At 45.7% G+C, this 22,270-nt stretch overlaps 1 protein-coding gene across 1 annotated transcript in view; it reads left to right on the forward strand.

Annotated features, from left to right (window-relative positions):
- The window catches only part of DTNB (dystrobrevin beta), a 216,009-nt gene that overhangs the window by 50,303 nt on the left and 143,436 nt on the right, over positions 1–22,270 (forward strand). Inside the window, 2 exon segments of the mRNA XM_082481519.1 lie at positions 10,330–10,496; positions 20,513–20,637. Coding sequence (XP_082337645.1) covers positions 10,330–10,496; positions 20,513–20,637 — 292 coding nt within the window.

A 22,270-nucleotide genomic window follows, 5' to 3' on the forward strand; every position in this document is an offset into this window, starting at 1 on the left:
ACTCTTGTTACACATTCAGATAACTCCTTAGGATGATTTTTAATATTTGTGTCATTAAAGTTAGGTTTCTAATTCTGATCAGCCTCTTCTACAGCTGCCTCCCAAGCTGCTTGCTGAGTTATTTTACCATTGATAATTTGTGCCACTGTTCTTGCCCTCTTGGACAAAAGGACAGCTCGTGGTAAATAACCTCCCTGCTCAAGGTACACCTCACTCTCTAGTGTTACACAGGTGGTTTTTTTTTTATTTTTGTTTTTACTGCAGATGCTTTACTAGAGGTGCTGAACTGTTTCTTCAGAATAGGTTTGGAAGGCTGTAGTTGGGTATCTGGACAGGTACAAGATGATTCTCCCAGTGCAGATTCATGAGAATGTGAGGTCTCAAAAATAACTTTACCTCTTTCCTCATGAGTCTTACAAAGCTCAGCACTGGGAAGTGCAGAGTCCAGCACCTGGGAAGGAATGACCTCACACACCAGTGCACACTGGAGGCTGACTGGCTGGAAAACAATTTGGCAGAAACGGGCTTGGGGCTCCTGGTGGCCATCCAGTTGAACACCTGCCAGCAATGCCACCTCGAAGCAGAAAAGGCCAACAGTGTCCTGGGCTGCATTGGGAAGAGCGGAGCTCGCAGGTTGAGGGAGATGTTCACTGCTGGTGAGACCAAATCTGAAGTACTGTGTCCAGTGCTGGGCTCTCCCGTACAAGGGAGACGTGGACTTACTGGAGTGAGTCCAGCAAAGGACCACAAAGCTACTGAAGGGACTGGAGCATGTGTGGTACAAGGATAGGCAGAGAGAGGTGGGACTGCTTAGCCCGGAGAGGAGCAGGCTCGGGGGGACCCTGCCAGTATGTGCAAACAGCCGGTGGGAAGCAGTAAAGGAGATACACCTACAGTCTTCTCGGTGGTACCGGTGGCAGGACAAGAGGCGATGGGCACAAATGGAAATACAGGAAATTCTGGTTAAACATAAGAAGAAATTCTTTTATTGTAAGGGTGGTCAATCTCTGCAGGAGGTTGCCCAGGTTGCGGAGTCTCTGTCCTCGGAGACAGTCAGGATCTGACTGGACAATGTGATACTGCTTTGAGCAATCTCCAGAGGTCCCTTCCAGCCTCAGCCATTGAGTGATTTTGTGATTCTCGGTGTGAGTGCAATGGAAATCCCATTCAATCATTCCCTGAAGTTCTCCTCCGCAGGCTTAGTCCATAAAGACCCATAAAGATCCATAAAGACCCTTCATGTCTTTGCTGCTGCTTCCTCGGACACATTTCCTTGTCGTGTTTAGTAGTCATCTTGTTCTGGAGTCAGCTGTCGATTTCCACCACGAGTTAGTTTTCTCCGGATTGCACCTTGTCGGAGTGTAGTGCTTGTGTTCCCTAACCTTTCCTCCCAGCCAGATGTTTGTCTCCTTCACAGCTTGTAAATATTCTCATTAATTACTCTGGCAATCACTGCTGAGTTACTTCAGAGGCACTTGAACACCTCGGTTGACACCTTTAAAAAAAAAAAAAATCCTGTGATTTCCTCAGTCATCTTTTCAACTCTGATGTAAGCAAAAGGCAATTAAGCTCTGCAATGAGCTTGTTTTATTGGTGAAATAACATTTACAGGTTAAAAAAAAACTCTGTGGATTGTTAGCATTGATGTAAACAAATAGTCCGGCTTGTTATTTTTGAGAGCCATCCTCTTGATTTGCATGCTAATATGCAGCATAACAGCATGCTTTTGTGCAGGCGTTCTAATCTCTTTAGTTATGCCTCTGTAGAAATAGTTATGCTTTGTAAATGCGAGTGGAAGAAGTCTTCCGGCTATGGTTGGGGTTCTTTTTCCTCTCACATTTATAACAAAGGGAAAATATAGAAAGAATATCTGGCTTTTAAACTCACTATGCCTGTTATCTTAAGCTTATATTAATGTTTGTAGAAATGCTGTGCTACCTCGTGGACTCTCTAGGGTAAGGATTGTATCTTACCTGAAATACAACTATTTAAAACAAACCAAATGTCTGTGATAGGGAGAACGCAACTCCTGTTTAGGAGTTCCCAATTTAAAAATGTTCCATGACATTTTTTAACCGTGTCAGGTTGTTATTGGGTCAGGTATTGTAACTCAGGCTCTGGCCACCTCTGTGACAAATAGATCTTTAACTTTCCCAGAAGATCAAACTAATTTCAATAGTTTGTGAATGGAATTGAGAATTTCTGCCTTTCTGAAAGTGACAAACTTGGTTTAGCGGCTGCTCTGCAGCCTTACTTGGGCTCAGCCCTTTACTTTTCACAAGGAAAGATGGTGGAATTCCAATTCGCAGTGGAATTAATTTTCAACTTTTCTTTGAAAAAAGAGAAAAAAAAGCTTAACAATTCCACAGAACTGCAGTGGTGATGCCGTTTTTGGGGGTTTGGCTTTTTCACGTTTCTCGAGGGGAGGAAGGTGGTTTCCTGGGCAGGCAGGTCAGGCATGCCCGTGTTTGGAAGGGACCATCTTGACGCCTCCCTGCAGAGCCCCTGCTGCCGGCGCGGGAGGGCCGGGGGCGGCCGCGGCTGCTGCCGAGCCCGTGGTGGTCCATGGCCCATCTCTGCCCCCTCTGCCTTTCTTCCCTCCTCGCTTCCAGACAGGCGGGTCAGTGGGTGAGTGGCATTGCCTTTCTCTGCCTTCCCTGAAACACAGGGGAAACATTCCTTCCAGAAGCAGGATTGCCTTATTTTCACAGGTTTTTTTGTGCTTCCCTGGGTTTCCATGAATTCTAGCTTCCAGTAGGAAATGTAGTATAAGTATAGAGACGTACTCATAATTACTTCAGAATTATCCTGCCTGTGGAAAAAGAGTTACAGTGGCAGAAACTCATGCCTTCAATTCAGCCTGTCCCTTGCTGTGCTGTGTTGCTGACATCCATAGAGAAACTGCTCTCCCTTTTTCCTTACTGTGGTTTTGAGACCATGTGTTTTGTGATTACTCAGGAGCCAGATTTTTTTCAGTTTTTGCTTTAGGGAATCTGGACATTTTCATGGAGGTCTGCATTGCCCTTGGCTTGTCAGTAGGTAAAGAAAAGGCTTAAGAAAAAATGTAGCGTTGAAATCTTCTGTACCAGCAATAGACAATTTCCTGCACTGCCCAAGTTGTAAGTTGTCATTAAGGAAGGCTCTTCTCATTGTGAACTCTGGTCCTTAATGACCAGTTGTAAACTATTTAGATTCTCCAGCTGATTGCTTTAAAGGAAGGGAAAGGAAGCCACAAACTGCTGTAGACATCATTGTAATTAGGAAGGCCAATACCCCTTGAAGGGGCACAGCGTCACTTGTATGAGTGGTAACAAACATCTGGAAGCGGGTTCCAAAAGGCAGCCTCTGCGAAGATGTTTCACTCCGTGCTGCCCTGGTATGTTAATTCCCATCTGTGATAATTGTGTATAGCATATTTGCAGAGTACAGGAAGATGGCAAGCTACCGCTCAGCGGAGTCTGCACAACTTAGGCCGGGTCTTGCGATACGCGTGTGTTTTTCCATGCCCTGCTTAGAGCCGTTGTCTGACTTGGCACCTTGGAGCATGTCTCACTGGTGTATTCTGTGAGTTTTTAAGCCCATCATTTCTTTTCTGGATAGAAAATCCATAATGCGCTTCGGTCTTTTCTGTTTTGCCGGTCCTTAAGCTTTCCCGCGGAATGTGGATATTTTACAAGGTGGTTCCACGTCGGCTGCTGTGTAGCACGTGCCAGATTGCTTTGTTCGTCATAAGCTGCTGATGCCGTGGTTGTAGTCCATCAGATCCACGTGGTCCGTAGATCACAGGGTGTAAAGCAGCGTTCACCGCAGTGAGCGGAGCAGAATGTGTTTAGTCCCAGAGACAGGGTTTTGTTTGGAGCTTTGGCAGCAGATTGCAGGACCAGAGAGTATTTGGGTGTATTCACACCTGTTAGTTTAGACCAAGGAGGTGAGGTTCCTGCTTCAGTCCGTGGGAAAGTACAGATTCCTGCTCTAAACTGCCACCTCTATTCATTGATTTTTAGCTAAGGAGGTTAATCTCATGGAAGAGTTCTCTTTCCACTCATTTGAATAGTTTCCATGGCAAAATCTGAAAGACAGAGTTGAAAGCTGGAGCTTGGCATGTACGTTGTATACTAGACATGATTTCTGTGGGAAAAATTACAGACAGCTTTAAAAGGAATGCAGTATTTGGAGTATTTGCTTTTTGTGCTATGTATCGCTCAATTAAGCAGATGGTTGCGTTTTTATCTCCTAGCTAGCGCTGTCGTTTGTATTTTTACATTGGAGTAGTAAAGTTTAGAAGTGATGGATGTGCACATCACTACTGCTGGCTTGTGTCCACTGGGACAACCCAAAGCCTTGTAGCAGTGCGTCTTGTTTGCAGGTGTAGCTGTTAGTACCACGTGTGAAGGAATACTATAATAGAAGCACGGCAAGTTCTTCAAAGCAGTTCTCCTCCAACATTAATTCTGGTTTAGTCAGACTTTGCAGCAGTGGATTTTTTTCCAGGTCTTCCTTGAAAACATTTTTATGTGAAAAATGTTGAATTACTACATCTTCATCATGCTTTAGCTTTCTACTTTTATTATCTCCTCTTTGATTTCTTTTCTTGCGTTTTGCAGCTGTCACATTTTCATTTTCCTTTAGCTGCCAGTTTTTTAATGTCTTTGGGAATTTCTCCTACACAATTTAATAAAGATTCTGTTCTTTTTCTATACTTACTTCTACCTACGTTTTGCTATTTAGGCTGTTCTTCCCATGGAAATACTGAGTCCCATGGAAGCAGACAATGTGGGTGTGGATCCCAGTTCCAGACCAGTCTCAGGCCATTCAGTCCCGCGTCTCTCTTACCTCTGTCACGTGCCTTTAAAATTAGGGTGCTTTGAAACAACATGTGGATCCAAAACATGGATCCACAATTTTCCTCTAAAACTCTTCTTCATTATTTAATTTTAGCAATCTATCATTTATATTACTATCATGTTTTAGAAGCCCTAATTGTATGCCTCTGTGGGAAGGGTGTTGTTCAGACAGAGCAGAGACTTGGTTTTGGCTTCAGCAGTCAAAATATAAGATAAAGTATGAATACAATGAGCCAGGGCACTATATGGAGATTTCAAAATAAGGAGGAATATTGGATTTGGGGTTTGCAACTCAAAAATTGGCGATGGAGTAACAATAACTGCATTTGGGTGGGAAATGGTAATAAGGGATTTTGACCAGAATGGCTTCTCTGGAAATGTGGGAGGCAGAGGGATCTCCTAACATCAGAACTGAAGGAGAGGCACAGCAGGCAGTAAGCCTGCGCTCGGTAAGCTTAGAGGCAAAAGGGACTTGGAGTTAGAGAAGAAAATATGGTCAATTTTTTTTCTTTGGAGTCCGAAAACAATTGTTTGTATATTTTGATGGTGGAGAGCAAGGGGAACAGACGGAAGAAAGTAATAATAAAGAAGGAATGGCTACGAGGAGGCTGAGGGAAATCACGAGATGGCACAAGATCTTTGAATAAATTAGGCTTTGTAGAAGACAGCAAATGAGAGACATCTGTGATAGGGGAGGGCGGAAGAGGAGAAAGGACACTTCACAACCTTCCAGCTTTCATCTGGAGGAATTTCCAAGCTTTGCTGGGTGAGGTTAGTTTGGTGACGAGGACACCCTGTGGGGTGGGAGCCTGAGCGGTCAGTGGTGCTGGGGTGGGCAGGTTGGGACGGGAGGCAGAAGGACATGTCCCACAGCGCTCTCTCCTGCCCTTCCCACACCTTCCAAAGGGAAGGGGGCTGCTGGCGGGGGAAGGCAGGAAGGAGCAGGTTGTCTCCCTCAAGAAAGACCCAGTCGGAAGTTTGAGTGTGGAGTACTGGCAACCAGAAAAGGGAATGACTGAAGACTCGGATGCAGTGAAAGATGGAAAGAAGCTTAAAACTCCCACCTTTGGTAATGGGGCACCTTCAAAAGAGAAGGTGCCAACAGCATGAAAACATTCAGATCACTGAGGCAGAGAACACGAAACATGAGCGTTACGATTAGAACAAGTATTGCAGAGGCAGGAAAGGAAGAGCAGGAAGGAGAGAGGAAAAAGGGATCCGGACATGAGGTGGACTCTGACAGTCCGTAGGTGGGAGGGGATGCGCTGGTACAAGCGTGACTTGGAGTTGGGCATGTCAGTGATGGGAAAAACATTTTCAATTGGCAGTTTCATGGCAACTTCAGTGCAGTTGGATTTATGCCGATGGCAGTGTGGAATGCGATCTGAACAGGAGAGAAGAGAAATAAAGTTTGCAACACCATATTTTATGGCATTCAGAAATGAACAAAAAATGGGAAAAGAGTAATACCTACATTTGATCCTGACATACCAGCTGGCAGCAAGCCAGGAAGGGGAAGGCAACAGGTTGGTACTGGGAGGAATCGCGCTGGTCCACTAAATTTGTTTCCCATCCAGCTAAACTTGGTCACTTTCAGAAAAAGAAAAGACCCAAAAAAAAAAAAAAAAAAAAAAAACCAAAACCAGACAAACAAACTAAAAAGTGCACCTTTTTGGTTTCTATCTTGACGGCCAGGTACCTTGCACATGATCTCATACTCTCTGGTACTGATTGTTCCAGTCTTCTCTTTACCAATCATTTGCAGAGCGTGCTTTTCGCAGTACATCGAGTGCTGTCATAGAATCACAGAAAGGTTTAGGTCAGAAGGGACCTTGAAGATCATTGAGTACCAACCCCCCTGCCCTGGGCAGGGCCACCTCCCCCCAGCCCAGGTTGCTCCCAGCCCCGTCCAACCCGGCCTTGAACACCTCCAGGGATGGGGCAGCCACAGCTTCTCGGGGCACCCTGCGCCAGGGGCTCACCGCCCCCACAGCCGAGAATTTCTTCCCAATATATCACCTAAATCTCCCCTCTGTCAGTGTCAAACCGTCCCCCCTCGTCCCACGGCTCCCCCCCCTGACCCAGAGTCCCTCCCCAGCTCTCCTGGAGCCCCTTTAGGCACTGGAAGGGGCTCGGAGGTCTCCACGGAGCCTTCTCTTCTCCAGGCTGACCCCCCCACCTCTCCCAGCCTGTCCTCCCAGCAGAGGGGCTCCAGCCCTCCCAGCAGCTCTGGGCCCCCCTCTGGCCCCGCTCCACCAGCTCCATGTCTCTCCTATGTTGGGGGCTCCAGAGCTGGAGGCAGTACTCCATTATTATGTCGCCATTATTATTTTGCCTTGTGTTTTATTTTATCAGAATGTTATTGCTTTCCTAAATCAAGCATATCCATGTCAAGATTTTGATTCTTTAGTTCAGGACTCTGCAGTACTTTTGTCCCCTTTTCATCACTAGGAATCTCTTCTAAACGCATAGAGTCAGAGAAGGTGAGAGACAGTTTTGGAAGGGTGGGGAAGAAGGGACGAGCTGAAGCGGAGCACAGAGGTAGACAGAACGTGCCACCGTCAGCTGATACCAGCGCGTGGCTTTCCTTAAGGCAGCGAGCGAATGCTCTGGCGCCGCAGGAGACGGCAGCCCTGCCGTGGGCCGGAGGGACGGTGTGGGAGAGTGTGTGCGGTGGGGGGAGGGGTGCAAAGAAAAAAAAGCTTTGGGAACCTGTGACTTCATCCATCTCTCTTTCCAAAGGCAAGCTTGAATTCATGTAAACAGTCTTGAAATATTTGCCTCGCTGCTCCTTAAAAGCCTCTGTCAAAAAGTTTCAACACCTCCTTGGGCTTGAAGCTGGGGATAGATCACTCTTTCAGTATTCCTAGGGTGAGAAACCTTTTTTTTTTTCCCTAATATTCTAGCATGAGTGTTTTCTTATTGCAGTTTTGACCCTTAAGTACCTGGTTTTTGGCCACTGGCTCTGGAGAATGTATTGCTATTTTTGTAAGTACCTCTCGCATGTTTGATGAAAGCTTCTCACAGCCTGCTCCTAGCTGAGACGTCTCCTAGATATCGCTCAGACAATTCTATTGCCTTCTCCTCTACATATAATTAACCCACATTTTCCTTGAAATGGGATGACCCAAATCAGGCATTTCTGATGGTTGTGCAATATGTTTATGAAAAATATTGACCAGTGCGTGACCGGGAATAAAGCCCTCCACTTATTAGATCTTTCCATTTAGACAATTAGCGGCACTCTGGTCTTTTCCATGAGATTCACATCCAAGTTTCAGTCCTTTCATCTATTGTGTATTTCCCCCTGTCACGAGAATATCACGGGAGACCAACTTTGTAAGAAGTACTGAAGCAAAATGAAAAATTGATGGCACTTGATGCCTGTTTCCTATTTTCAAGGTCAATTACTCTGTAATGGAAAGACATTGGGTTGATTTGGCAAACGTTGTCCGTGGCTCATTTCTCTGTTGTTCTTCAGGTGCACCCAATACTTTGCTTTATTATTTGTTCCAGTATGTATTCTACAAGCTAAAATAACATGAGAAGTCAGTAGTTACATATGTATAATTTTACACCCTTTTAAGGATCATCATCACAATTCTTGTAACGTCCCTTTTAAATCCCCTGCTCGTTTTCTGACTTTGTCTCTGAATATTTGAGTTATTCTTTTAACCCGCCTTATTAATTTTTCCCAGTTTTTGCTTCTGTAGGCTTCCTTTTGAATTTTAGGTTATTGAGGGACTCTTAAGTTTAGCCACACCGGTCTTTTATTATGGTCTGCTCTTTCCTCTGCACTGAGATAGTTTATGCTTGTTTCTTTAGCATCATTTCTGTAAGGAACTGACAGTTCTTCTAACTCACTTTTCCTGTTGAATTGTTTCTTGTTGTAGCTTAACCACTAATTCTCATGAGATTACTGAAATGTGCTGCACTGAAGTCATGTTCTCTCTCTTCTGCTCCCTAAAATTCACAAAATCACTCCGTTGGCATGTTGACTTAAGGTCACTTGTCATCTTTTTCAGCCAGTTCTTAGCTCCTGTTTGATACAAATCGGGAAGTCTTTCCTTTCATTGATTTCTCTACTTTTTGTAAAAAAAAAAAGTCACCAGTTCCTCTACAGTCCGTTCCCACTGGGCATCTGTATATTGAAATCCCCCACCACCATCAAGTGGTGCTTTATACAGTGTCGCTGTGTGCCGCAATGAAGCCTCATCGCCTGGTCATCTCGGCCTAATTATCCATGGCGTTTCTGCCCGGGCCAATGCTCAAGTTGTCTTTGCTTTAATTGTTACTCGTGTGTTTTTAGCAGTTTTGGCACGTGCATCCCCTCGTGCGGTGTCAGGCACTTCTGCACTCTTTAACTGCCCACACCTTCCCACAGAAGCCGTCTCTCTGCATTAACGCTGTTGCCCTGTGCAGTTTTGCACCAAGTCTCAGTTGGAACAGGTAAATCGTAATTTTCATCATAGATCAAAGCTTCAGACTCCTTCTAACTATTTCTCTTGCATCTTTCAGTAGTTTATAAGAGACATATCTAAGAATTTCAGCTGACTGGCCAGTGAGCTGCTCTTTTTTCCCCACGGTCTTCTCCACAGCACGGTTATTTATACCCACCTGGAATGACTTGCGCTCTAGACCCACAGCAACGCCAAACCATTTGCTCCTGTAATTCACCGCCATCCTTCCATTCTAGCGCCTGTGCCTCACCTTTTGAGATGCAGTTGACACAGTAAGATAGCTCCCTGACCTCATTCTCACATTCCTCTTGTTTATTCTGAAGACCTCTCTTAAACGGATCAAGTCTGTGGTTGTTCATGGGTAGGAGAACAGGGAAGAAGCATTTCTTAAATGGCTTTTTTAGCCCACTTCTGAGGGTCCCTCTGCATGGCACACCTAGGTCCAGGTCTCGTGATGTTAAGATTTAGAGGTACATTGGAGATTTCTTCCCCATAAGCTATGGAGGCACCAGAGGCAGCTCACAGTTGGGGAAGAGCGAGGGAAGGCCCTCGGTGAGAGGTGGTTCAGAGCAGAAGCCCATCGTGGTGCTCTGAATTTGCCTCTTGTGTGAAAAGCTCTCTCAGCTGGCTCAAGGGCAGAGCGGTCTCCTTGGGCAGAAGTTAACCTGGGTGAATATAGCGAATTTCTGCTCTCCCTGCCCGCTCATATGGATGCTGAGCGTGGTTGGACGTTCATGGAGACTTTGGGGTCGGAGTGTATCTGAGAAGGGAGAAGGCTGAAGAAGAGATATTGAACCTGTCAGATGGAACTGCTGTGTTATCATCAGCTTACATATATGGTTAATCTTACTGAAATTACCTGCTCTGCACTCAAAATCCATGACTGTCCAGAATAACAAGTTGGTTTAATGGTTAAGAACCTGGGGCGGGGGTTGGATGCTCCAATGCAATTTGACGGTCGAGGTTTTCCTAAAGTCTGCTCATTACTTTTTTGTTTTTTCCCCTCTTTCCCCATCTCCACCAAGTCTTCCATCCCGTGGAATGTTCGTATTGCCGGTGCGAGAGCATGATGGGTTTCCGGTACCGATGCCAGCAGTGCCACAACTACCAGCTCTGTCAAAACTGTTTTTGGCGTGGCCATGCAAATGGTCCTCATAGCAACCAGCATCAGATGAAGGAGCATTCCTCTTGGGTAACTCACCTTTGTTTGTCATGCTGAAAACAACTGCCTCTGTACTGATTTATTCCGAAAGTTAAAGTTTTTATAGTAGAACTGCACAGCGGGGCTTTTAAAGGTTTTCAAATAGCAAAAGTGTATTAATAGGTAAAGTGTACTGGTTTTATTACAAGTCATGTTGTTAATTCATTGATGGTTGTCGTTGTATTCAGTGCTGTTTGAAGCACACAAGACAGCACAGTCCTTCTCAAGGCCTTAACACGTATGTTTTCTTCCCCTCTTCACATCAGTCTTACTTTTCTTATATTTCCCTCTCTTCTAGCTTAAAAAGACTTAAAAAGGTAAACTAGTTAGCATGAATGCTGTGCTTAGAAAGGAACTTTATCCCAGTGGCATCTTTAAAGATAGTGTTTCTTTAACAGAAAAATTGAGTATTGTCATTGTCCTGAAAATTGTGAATATATGCACTGAAAACTCTTAACTAAAAAGGTTTAAAGAAATTATATGAGAAGTAACATTGAGTTAGATGACTATATGATAATCACATCTCGAGAAATAATAGACAATTTCAGATATAAAAACCTATTTTATGGCAAAAGATTAAGCCCACCTTCTACTTATTCAAAGAGAAGTTCAGATGATGATTGGATTATAATTAGTAATTATCTTCATCAGGAAGAGTCATTATAGTATTACCGTTTAATTTGGAACATTGGGGCTTAATACCGTTTCAACATTCAGCAGTTGAAAGGTGAAGATAGGAAAATTCAGTCTTAAATATTGTCCCTTTTTAACTGTGTGGGTAATAAACTTCTGGAATGTTTAATCTGAACGACCAGTAGATTCTTATCCCCTTACGTATATATAAATCCATTTTCTAACAGAAAGTCGTCTCTGAGTAGTAGCTCTAACTCTGAGGCAGCTGTTTCCCTCTGAAGGCTCCGACCCGTGTTTGCAGCGAGTCGGGTTGGATGGACTGTGCCCCGTTCCGGTTGTAGGACCTGTGAGTCTCATCCCGTCTTGTTCCAGTATTTGTTCTGAGGCTTTTGATTCTTACGAGGCTGTACACAGTAAGTTGGTTTTAAGAGATCATGTGAACTGGAGGAGTGGGAAGTTACAGGAAGGGAAAAGGGGCTATTCCGACGATGGCTCTGTGGTAAAGGCGGTGCGGCAGGCTGGGGCACGACCCGAACTGCGGGGCTGTCGGAGCAATCCCGAGCGCCAGCGTGGCCCAGGCGGCGCTCCCCCAAGTCCAAGGGAAGGCTTAGGTGCCGACCCAGCGAGGAACCGTGCCCGCCGGACGGGCTGGGTGCAGGCAGCGTGCTTGCAGGGCGGGAATTCGGAGCGTCTGGCCTCAGGACCCGGTGGTGGTCTGGAACCGCTTCCTTCCGCACTCTTCGTGTGGAGGGGGAAGAGGGAATTGCACCTGCGGCAGCAACACTGAGCAGAGCACAGAACTGGAGGCAGAAGATTAGCGGGAACAGGACTGGGAAACGGAGTTTTTACAGAACAAAAGGAAAGAATCTATGAAAGAAAACAGTGACAGCTGGGAAGCCTGAGAGAGACGAGATTTTAATATCTGATGAAAGCATCGATGCGCAAGAGCAATTGGTGCAGAAGTCCATAGAAGGAATTTTAGCAGCAGCAAAGTTGGCTGTCTTGTACAGAAAGAAGACGTAACTCACGCTCGTAAGAAATGGCAGCAGGAGGTGAGGTGGAAGGCACGCTTCACAGGGTGCGCCTGTGTAAACCTGCTCCCATCGGGGGAGTTGGTGTATACGACGCCGGAGGTGCGCCTGAGCCAGGAGAACGGAAGGCGTGAGAGGGAAGGAGATACCTACACTCCATGTTCAGCAGAGTCAGAATCCCAATCAGGGAAAGATGAAATGAAGAGGCTAAAGGTTGTCTAAAGGTGAAGCAAAGACAAAAGATGGAAATCAAGGAGAAAAACGGAGAAATCTGAGGGATTTCAGTGAACAATAAGGGAATCATAAGGAGCTTTGCTGTTCTCGTAGTGCAAAGTGCTATTGCTGGCTCTGGCTCTAAAAACTTGTATCTGTGCCTTGTTAACCATTTCCCGGATTCCTCAAGCAACAGTGTTTTAAATGGACTAAAAAAATCAGGGTTATGTAAAATACTACTGCAGACTGGGTTGTCTCCTGTAAACTGAGCACGGAAGAGTGGTCTTTTAAGAGAGAGGTGTCTTACATATTTTTTTACTGTAGTCATTCTCAACTTTTGCAAGCTTTGTCTGTTAATTTTATGAAAATTAAAAATTTGTGCATCTTAATTTAAAAAAAAAAAAATCATACTTTTGGATTTGGACTGTGTTGCTAGTGAAATGACAGCCAGTGAAATCCATCAGGTGGTGAGGTCAGGGAACCTGCGGTGCCTTTCTCACGTCAGCCTTCAGTAGGAGGCCGCTGCCTTCGCTAGCGGGGGGCAGTGCTGCTGGCAAAGGGGCAAAGCCGCACCAGGTAAAAAGATGAAGAACATCCAGCAAAGGCAATGCATGTGAAGGTGTCTCGTCTGGATCACTTCCGTTTTCAAAAAAGGTGCGAAAAAAGTACAGAAAATGGCGAAGTTCTCTGCTGGGACTAAGCAGCCCCGAAGTTTTGTGGAGGAATCCTGGCGAGGAGCAGGTCTGCAGGGGACAGGTTGGGGAAGGCGGTCGCTTGTGAGCTGAACATGCGTCAGCAAAGCCAGACTGTTGTGGAAACACTGTATTGGGGTCCAGAAAGGATGACGTGACTGCCGAACGCGCACCGTAACTCTGTCATCCTACTCAGCACCGGTGCAGCTCCAGCTGAAATAGCACGACCTGCTCGCGTGTTCACTCAGCAGTCATTTCTTGAGTGAAGACCCGAAGGCTCCTGCTGCCCAGCTCTGCGGAGATTAGCTGGTACTCTGAGACAACAAAACAAGACGTTTATTTTTCCTGGTTTTTTGACCCAGCCAGATCAAGCTCAGGGTTGTATGGTATATTTTCAAAGTTTCGGAGCCCCAAGAGCCAGAATAAGCATTAGTAGTGAGTATTTTCGTAAGGTTCTTTTTCCTGAAATTCTGAAGTGCCTTTAATAATTTTTTGATACTATAAATCACATCGTATAGTGATTTTATGTATATATATGAAAACATATACATTACTGTAGTAATTTTTTATATATATATGTAAGTTCAGGTAGAAACCTTTTTCCGAAAGAGAGGTTTTGCTGTGTGAACACAGTGCGTGTTGGGGACTATTGGGGGGGGAACTTCAAACGCTTTCCAAATTTTTCCTTCTGGCCTATTTTAATTCTGTTTCTATTAAATAGCCTTAAACAGTGACTCATTTAGTTACCTACGCGCAGCAGAACTGAAAATCAAATTGTTCATTTTGAAAGCGTGTAGATTAGTCATTGTTCGTTCTGTTTGTTTATTTTTTGTTTAGCAGTCTCTGTCATCTCTAAATTTCAGGTAAAATGTTAAAATAGCCAAGTTACCCTGAAGGCTCCTACCCTGGTGCATAAGTGTAGATGGCTTATTAGCAACTGTAGCTGAGTTAGAACGCTCTTCCTGCTGTAAATGATGGACTGGTTGTTATTTATAAGCACCCTTGCCGTGGTGGCTTTGGAGTAGGTATCAACAAGCCAAACACATGTTTAGTTGTTTCTATAGCGATAATATCTGTGGCTTCCGTCGGGAAGTCGTTATGCTGGGTACTAATTGAATCTAAAACTACAGACAGACCCTTTTATCTACCCAGATAAAGGCTAGCAATACGGTAAGTAGCTGCTAATAACATTTTGCTCGCAGAGTCGCATCTCTTATATTTCTGGTTCATTTAATTTCCCATTTAGACTATCTTGAAGTTATTAAAAATTTTTGAACACGTTTTTGTTCAGTCCCGCAGAACCAAAGGCGAAAGGGAAGGCGGTATTAAGCAGCGCGCTCTGCATCCCTGTCACGCTGCTGTCCGTGCGTGCGGGCTGGAGAAGGTGCTTTCCCACGGGGGGGTCCAGCAGAGGCCACGCCGCCCCCGCGCACCCACCGCTGCCCGTGCCCCGCGCCCCGGCCCCTGTGTGAGCGCTGCACCCGCTGCGCCTCCCGCTCGGCTCCTTGCTACTCAACCTGCCCGGCTGCCCGGCACGGTTCCTCTGCTGGGAGAAGAGGGAAAGTTCTCTGGGCGCTGACTTCCAAAATTTTTTTGCTTGCTTGCTTACCCGTTTTCAGCGTAGAAGGGGGGATAATGCTGCCTCACGTCGTGTTTGCATCCTGGGCGCTCCGTGGTATTACAAGTCATGTCAGTAAAATAGGCAGGTATTGGAGAGGAGGGGGGGGAAGAGAGAGAGAGAAAGAGAAATGGATAACTTAAAACCCTCCGTTTTCAAACAAGTGTTCTTGCCCACCAAGTTTCAGTTCAGTTTTTATTACCTACAAATTTCTAAGCCTAACGAGTGTTTACCAGACCCTTCTGGTAGAGGGGGATGTGATTTTTAAATAGACAATTAGAAAAAGGTAGAAAGACAACTTCTGGTAATATAGTTTGTAGTTTCCAGCTTTTTAATTCCGTGATGGAAGTAGGTTTTTGGTTTTTTAACGGAGACAGCCGTTGGTAGGAAGGCGGTGGACAGAAACAGCCTCTACAAACCATTCTGAAATGAAAAGGATGTGGCAACGCACAACACAAATACAATGTGTTTTCAAACATATGGAACATCACAGCTGCGTTTTACTGATAATCTCTCACTTCTTTTGCGTGTGGAGCACAGTTCTGCAGTGGGATCTGTCAATAAGGCACTGGTTTTCCCAGCAGAAAGCGGCGGTGTGGGTTTGACATGTGTACCTCGGCCCCGCGGGTTTGTGCCCGTCTGGCAGCTCCGAGGGTAATGCTGGTGTGCAGGCGGGCGCAGCTCCGCGCTCTCTAAACCTGGTTAAGAACACACACTCAGCGCTTTTTTGGGGAGATCCCCTTGTCTGTGTTCTCCCGCTCCCCGCGGGCGGCGTGCGGGGCTGCCCGGGCCCCCGGGGAACGCTCCTCCAGTAGTTGTTCCTAATGCTTCAAATTACTTTTATTTATAGACGAGTTGCACACTTACGCAGGCATCGCTACTTAAGTTATATTCATGCTTTATTTGAGTAAGTTGGATAGAAACAGGGTTGTTCATCAAATACAAATGTAGAATCCAGGACAGCCCTTGAGTGGTGTATCAACGGTACATTTGCTGAAATAACCGCACCCCGAGCGTTTGGGCTGCGTTTGATTCTGCCTGAGGATGAGTGCCACAGGGAGAGGGATTCCATGGTTGACAGGAAAGATATTGTAACCGTACCTTGGGGCTGTCCAAGTGGGATGTGGAATCCCCTGAAGAGTGTGCAGCGCAGAGCAGGGGCTCCCTCAGCCTCCTACGTTACAAAAGAGAACAAACATCCCAGCTTCTGAGAAGTATTTATTTTACTTTTTTGAAGCTTTCTCTTGAAGGAGCCAGATGTGCTTGCTGGTGGGTAGACACTGGTTTGGATCGTGCAAACTGTGTTTGAGCACTGCTGGTTGTGAACTGCAGTGGCAGCGCTGAGCGGTGCAGCTTTGCCGGTCAGCCTTGTGCAGCCGCGCAGAGCGCGCGCACCGGTGCTGCGACGACCTCTATAGCGTTCACCCCATCTCTTCTGACCTCCGTTGCTGCTTCAGCTGAAAAATTTTATTAAACTGCATCATCGAGAAAGTGGTGGGGGCAGTGGTGTTACAGAAATGGTTGTGGCTATCTGGGTTCATACCCAACTCGGTAGTCTACCGCTGAGTCTGAACTCTGTAGTTGTTTCAGAGCACAGGAACCCCAAAATGTAAATGCCAGATAAGCAGCTCAAGAGGAAGGGGGTCCACGGGGATGTCTGGTAACTGCACACTGAATTGAAACTACTTGGAAGCTTCATTGATTCCTCAAACACTTACGGTACCTCGTGGCAAACGTTTCTCACAAGTTTAATTATCCTGTGCACGATGAACAAGAAGCAGAAACTGTTTCTTTTGAATTTTTATTGATAGATTTGGGCAAAAGGTAAGTATCCATGTCCCGGGGACATGGTTTAGAAGTGGTTTTGTCAGGGTAGGTTAATGGTTGGACTTGATGATCTTAAAGGTCCCTTCCAACCTCAACGACTATGATTCTGTCCTCCAGTGACAGGCCTGCATATGTAAAAGACGGAGTTTGCTGGAGAAGGGGTCTCAGAAAGGCTGTACAATTTGAAAAGCGTTGTGCTGTGGGGCAGGAGCTCCGCGAGAGGCACTGCAGCCGTTCCTTGCTAATGCACTCAAAAGCGCACAGCGCTGCTGGCACCACCGGAGCCAAACTGGCACCTGCGTCTCGTGAACCCTCGGGAATAACGCGGAGGAGAAACCGATCATGGATGCCTGGGCAATTAGATGAGCGGTCAACGGGGAAAGAAAATGGCTGTATGACCTAACAGTTTGGAGGAGAACCCAACCCATGAACATCTGAGTCCAGGAAGGTTGCTGAGATGTTTGTCCAGATAAACAGCGCTTATTTGTGTGCCTGACATTTTGGGGATCATCAGCCACGCCTGCCGTCAGGCTGGTGCGATGGCCACAGCGGTGCGAATCCTGCTGAGCCACGCACCATGCCCATTAGGAAGTCAACCAGGAGGGATTGCCGTGCCGTTCCCCGCAGGACGCGGACAGAGCCGCCGGGAGCGCGGGGCCACGTTGGCCAGTGTCTGCGGCTCCGCTGCTGTAGCAGAAGGCAATGTGAGGTGGTCAAATGCCTCTGAAAATAAAGGCACACCGGACTGTTTTTCCGTCTAAAGCTGAAGATAAATAAGACCGTAAAATGGACTCCAGGATGTGTGAAGCCTTTTTCAAAGTCTGAAACTATTTGTTTTTATAAAAGTGAGTTATTTGTTTGTTAAAATTTAACTAATTTACTAATATAAGTTTTAACTACTTATTTAGCATTGAAATTTATGAATACTGGGAATTTTGCAGTGCTATATCCGAGTTCCAAACTAGCCGAGATCCCGTTGTGGCAGAAGTTACAGATCCTTCATAAAACGTAGTTTGCCCCCAGCTATTTACAAATATAGATTGAATTCGAGAAGAAACAAGACGAAGAGGTGGGGAGGAGGAAGATGGTGAAAAAGCAGGGGTGCTAGTGACGGGCAAGCGGACGGCGTTGTCTGGGGAGGGGCAGGGAAGTGCCTTCGTGTGGGTGTCGGTGGTGGGTGAGAGGGTTATGTTACTCCGGGGCTTTCCGTCTGTGTTTTCTGCTTTTGTGAAAGGGGGAGCGCCCCACCTTGGCAGAATGGTACTCTCCCCGTACAGACGATATCAAACAGGAGGTGGAGACTGGCAACAGTGGTGAGAGAGAGGTGGTTTTTATTAGAAATGTTTAAAGCGGAACCCAGCTAATTGAAAGGAAAAAAAATAAATAGCTGTTTCTCAGGGAAAGGCGACACGGTAAGAGGTGTAGGTGCCATTCAGCCGGCTCCCCGCCTTTCCCCGCCAGCTGCACTGAGAAGCAGTATCAAAACGTTGGGATCAATGGAAATTATCTCTCCCCTATAATTTTCGGAAAGTGAAGCCGCGGCAGCAGCTCGGTTGTGCGGCATTCCAGACAGCACTGCGTTTGTCTGACAAAATAAATGGTGGGGTAGCACAATGGGATGTAGTGTTTGTTACCACAATGGGGAAAAACCTTTAAAATTAAATTTAAACCTGAAAATACTGCAAAGAGGAGGTCACAGAAAAGACACGCTGAGAATAGATGCTCTCTGCAGAAACCAAAAGATGAATCGGGTAAAGTGGGAAATACTCTAAAAGGGGAAGTGGTGGAGAACAAACTGAGAGAGAAATATATGTGGAAATTTTCAACATGTAGAAGAATTAATTGAGAAAAACTAGAATTTTACTTATGGTATCATCAGATTTATGTGCATAATTTAAATTTTGCTGTGGACTTAGTAGGAAGTGCTATACAGATTGGATTGTGTTTTTTCATAGGATTTCAAAATAACTAAAGGCTGCTGGTCACCTGTAGAACCTTCCCCAGGGAGAGCGCCGTGCGCTTCAACGCTCTTTGTAGGGGTCATCGCATTGATTGCAATCTACCAGGTTTTCTCAACACATAAAAAAGAAAAAAGAAACCCATCAGCTTACCATCAGCAAGTCTTTTTAGCACTTCCTAAGCTGAGGTGCTCCTGAAGGTGCCGTAGTGCAGAGGTCCCTAGAGGAGACTCCCCACAAGCAGTTCATGATCTTGACGTCCTTCCTGCTGAAGCCCTTCTTGGTGACAGGACATCAGAATCTTACACCCATCACGAGATTTCTGCAGTGGTACTTTGACAGGGCCAAGACTTTCTGTCTGCAGAGCCAAAGATAATATATTGGGAAGATGAGTTGCCCATTTCCCCTGGTATCTGAATGTTGTTGGGTGGCTTGCTCTCCATGGCCTGTCTGCGTTCTGCTGCCTCACAGGTTGGATCTGTGGGCTGAGGGATAAAAATTCCAGAATCTGAAAGGAATTAGGCTGCAACATATTGAATAAGCGGTTTAATTTGTGAAACAGTATGCTCTTAATATGGTAGCAAGGCCGAAGTACGTGTTGTAAAGAAGTGTGAGATGCTGGTGGAGGCGTGTGACTGGAATTCCACCGTAGCTACTGCTTGAATCTTCTCTGAGGTACTCCAGGGCAGAATATGATCATGAGTAATTCTTTTTTTCCCAAGACTACGATCATCACGAATTCGGTGGCAGCCTCCTTTCGTGGTTTTTAGAGTTCTCAGTTCCCATTGACTTTGAGTTGTAAGGTGATCGAAGGAGGATAGTAAATCTGCAGCTCAGAACCAGCTATCCTAGCAGAGCCTCACAGGCCTCCGGCTCATCTTTCTTCTCTCATTTGAAAGGAATTTTTCTCTTTTTTTCATTGTTTTCCAATTGATATTAGTATTTTACTTCATAGCTAAAATGCATCCCCATCTACTACAGCCCACGTAAATCCACAGCGGGAGCAACTTCCTCACACACGGGCTCTCCGCTCAAAAAGCCCTTTATTGCCTGTTGTGTGGTGCTAAGCCAAGAGGCCCACGGTTGATGATTCTCAGTGGTTTACTGATTACTAATTGTTTATTTCATTGTTAGTAAATATTAGTAATTGTTGGTTACTAACTTATATTAACTGTAACTATGTGTGTAGCTCCTGCCCTGGGTAGCCTTGCCTCCTCTTTAAATCAGTCTTAATCTGAATTTTAATTTGAATGTGCTTTGAGAGTTGGTCCTAATTCTGCTTTGGAATGTCTTACAGGAGTATTACAAATGTACATAGGAGTAACTCGCCGGTAGGTTACACAGACACGGGCTGTTGAGGAGTTAGATCAGAAAACCAGTAGCGCCAGGTCCCTTCGGAGCTCTCCTAAAAGCCTTGTGTGGCCTCCCGCGTCACTGGCACGAGCGCAGTGGGTGTAATAACGTCTTAAGACATTTTAAGCGCATGACTCTGGCCGGCCGTCCATCCTGGGGGGTTTGGCTGCGTTTGTCACCAGCCTTTCAGCCGTCCCTAGGTGATCCCCGAGAAGCTGTGGCTGCCCCATCCCTGGAGGTGTTCAAGGCCGGGTTGGACAGGGCTGGGAGCAACCTGGGCTGGGGGGAGGTGGCCCTGCCCAGGGCAGGGGGGGGCACTGGATGAGCTTTAAGGTCCCTTCCAATGTAAACCCTTCTATGATTCTATGATGAATCCCTTCATTGCATATGACTGCCCCTTGGTTTGATCCCCGCTAGAAACGCGAGACATGGTTTATTTCTTGATCTTATATACTTTTGTTAAACTACTTTCATTTTTCAATACTATAGCACCAAAAACACCCCACAAAGCTTGTTCACTGACATAGTTTCTGTACTAATTTCTCAGGTTTGCTATAGCGTAAATGGATATTTCTGAATGTTCCAGCACTATGCATTTTCTTACTCTTCTGTTACCTGATTGCACACACAGCCCTGCTCTTCGTAGGAGTCAACTCACTTTTGTCATTCTTTTCAAAAACAGAAATCGCCTGCAAAGAAGCTGAGCCACGCGATCAGTAAATCCCTTGGTTGTGTACCGAGCAGAGAACCGCCTCGCCCTGTGTTTCCCGAGCAGCCGGAAAAGCCACTTGATCTTGCACATATAGTGTGAGTATCTGTTTTAATCTATTTTTCACTTAATCAGTGGTACACAGCAGTGTCTGTGGCTGTACTGGGCTTTGGAACTGGCTAGCAGAAAGGAGCCCTCCGATTAGAGCTGGAAAGTTGCAAAGCTGTAGCTGTTACAGGTGTTTGTCTGAAAAATTATTTGCAACATACTGTTTTGTGAAGAATACCTTTTTAACAAGAACAGAGGTACAGAATATGTTTACGTAGAGTGGGACTCGGGCCTGACTGTGGGCATCTATTAGCGTTTCAAAGCGCGGATCAGTCTTGGCGCTTGCACCTCACCGTATCGGATCGGACTCTATTTTCTCATTTATTGTAGATTAAAATGACATAAACAAAACAATGTTAAACATATTTACTTGCAAGTTAACGTTGCCTAATATTAGCAGGAGCAGGGCTTAGCTTGCCGCCGCCGCCTGGGAGCGTTGGCTTTACGCTCCCGTCTGTCTCTCTGAGAGGTTCGCTGTGGTTTTCTGCTCAATGGCGTTATTGGAACCCTTTCGTTCCGACCTCAGTGTCGAACCGATGGAATGATTTTGATGAAATACCTTTTTACTGGTGTTGGTTTGAAGGGACTTGAAATCAGTCTGCTTCCCCAATTTGCCACTTTTCACATCAAAAGTAAAGCCTGAGACAAAAAAAACCAACCAAACGAATTCTGTTGCTGTATAGGTATGATAAACTGGGCCTCCAGACAGATCTGCTGTAATGTCCTGCAGAGTCTTGAGAAAAGTCTCAGGCTTTCCGTATATCTAAACGTAAGCGCGTGCTCCAGAGAAGAGTGAGGAGAAAGGAGCAGAGCGAAGGGATATAATTTAGGTAAACAGGAGGACTGCCGTTTTTGTGAGTATTGAGCAGTTGGCGGTTCTGAGAGTGAGCGGAGTTGATGCTTTTCTGGTTTTCTTTTGACGTCATAAATGCCGTGTTCTTCTTGAACCGTTTCTCTGTCACAGTTTCTGACCGGAGAACCAAGGTGTTCGAATCCGAATGTCCTATAACCTGGGGCGGCTCAATGTTAGGCTGTGCTGCCTCGGCCCTCCCTACCGCCGTGTGGCTTTGATTGACCCGCTCTTCTATGCGCTCCTTTTAACAGTTGTGGCAGTCGTTAAGGAAAAGCTGGAGGCTAGCTTGCCAAAATGTCGGAAAGGTGAGAACTGTGCAGCTTATCGTAGTGTGGCAAAACACTCGTGTGGCTTTCTTTTGTGAAGAGCATAGAAGACCCGTAACTTGGCACGGAAGAGTAGTTGCAACACTAGATGCATTAACGGCATAGTTTGGAGCTTTACCGATTTCTGCTTAGCTCTGTGATTGTTTTTTTCCACTTCTTGCATCACTAAATATTTAACAACTTTTATAATGCTTGCTTTAGTCCTGTGCAGTCAGGGGAGTTGCTCTGATTTGATGAAATAGAATTGTTCTGATTTTCTCTGTGAAATTGCCCTCAAATTAAAAAAAAAAAAAAAAAAAAACAAACCAAAAGAAGTCTGTTGTGCTACTGTTGAATTGCGAGCTGAAGTCTGGGCTCCCCTAAACGGATGGCTTATCACACCCTCAAGGACAAGGCTGTGCATTGTGCACAGTTATCTCCATGCCTTGGCTGGGATGTGCTGTG

Source organism: Vanellus vanellus (assembly GCF_965231255.1).
Source record: "Vanellus vanellus genome assembly, chromosome: 3".
In the NCBI taxonomy this organism is placed as follows: Eukaryota; Metazoa; Chordata; class Aves; order Charadriiformes; family Charadriidae; genus Vanellus; species Vanellus vanellus.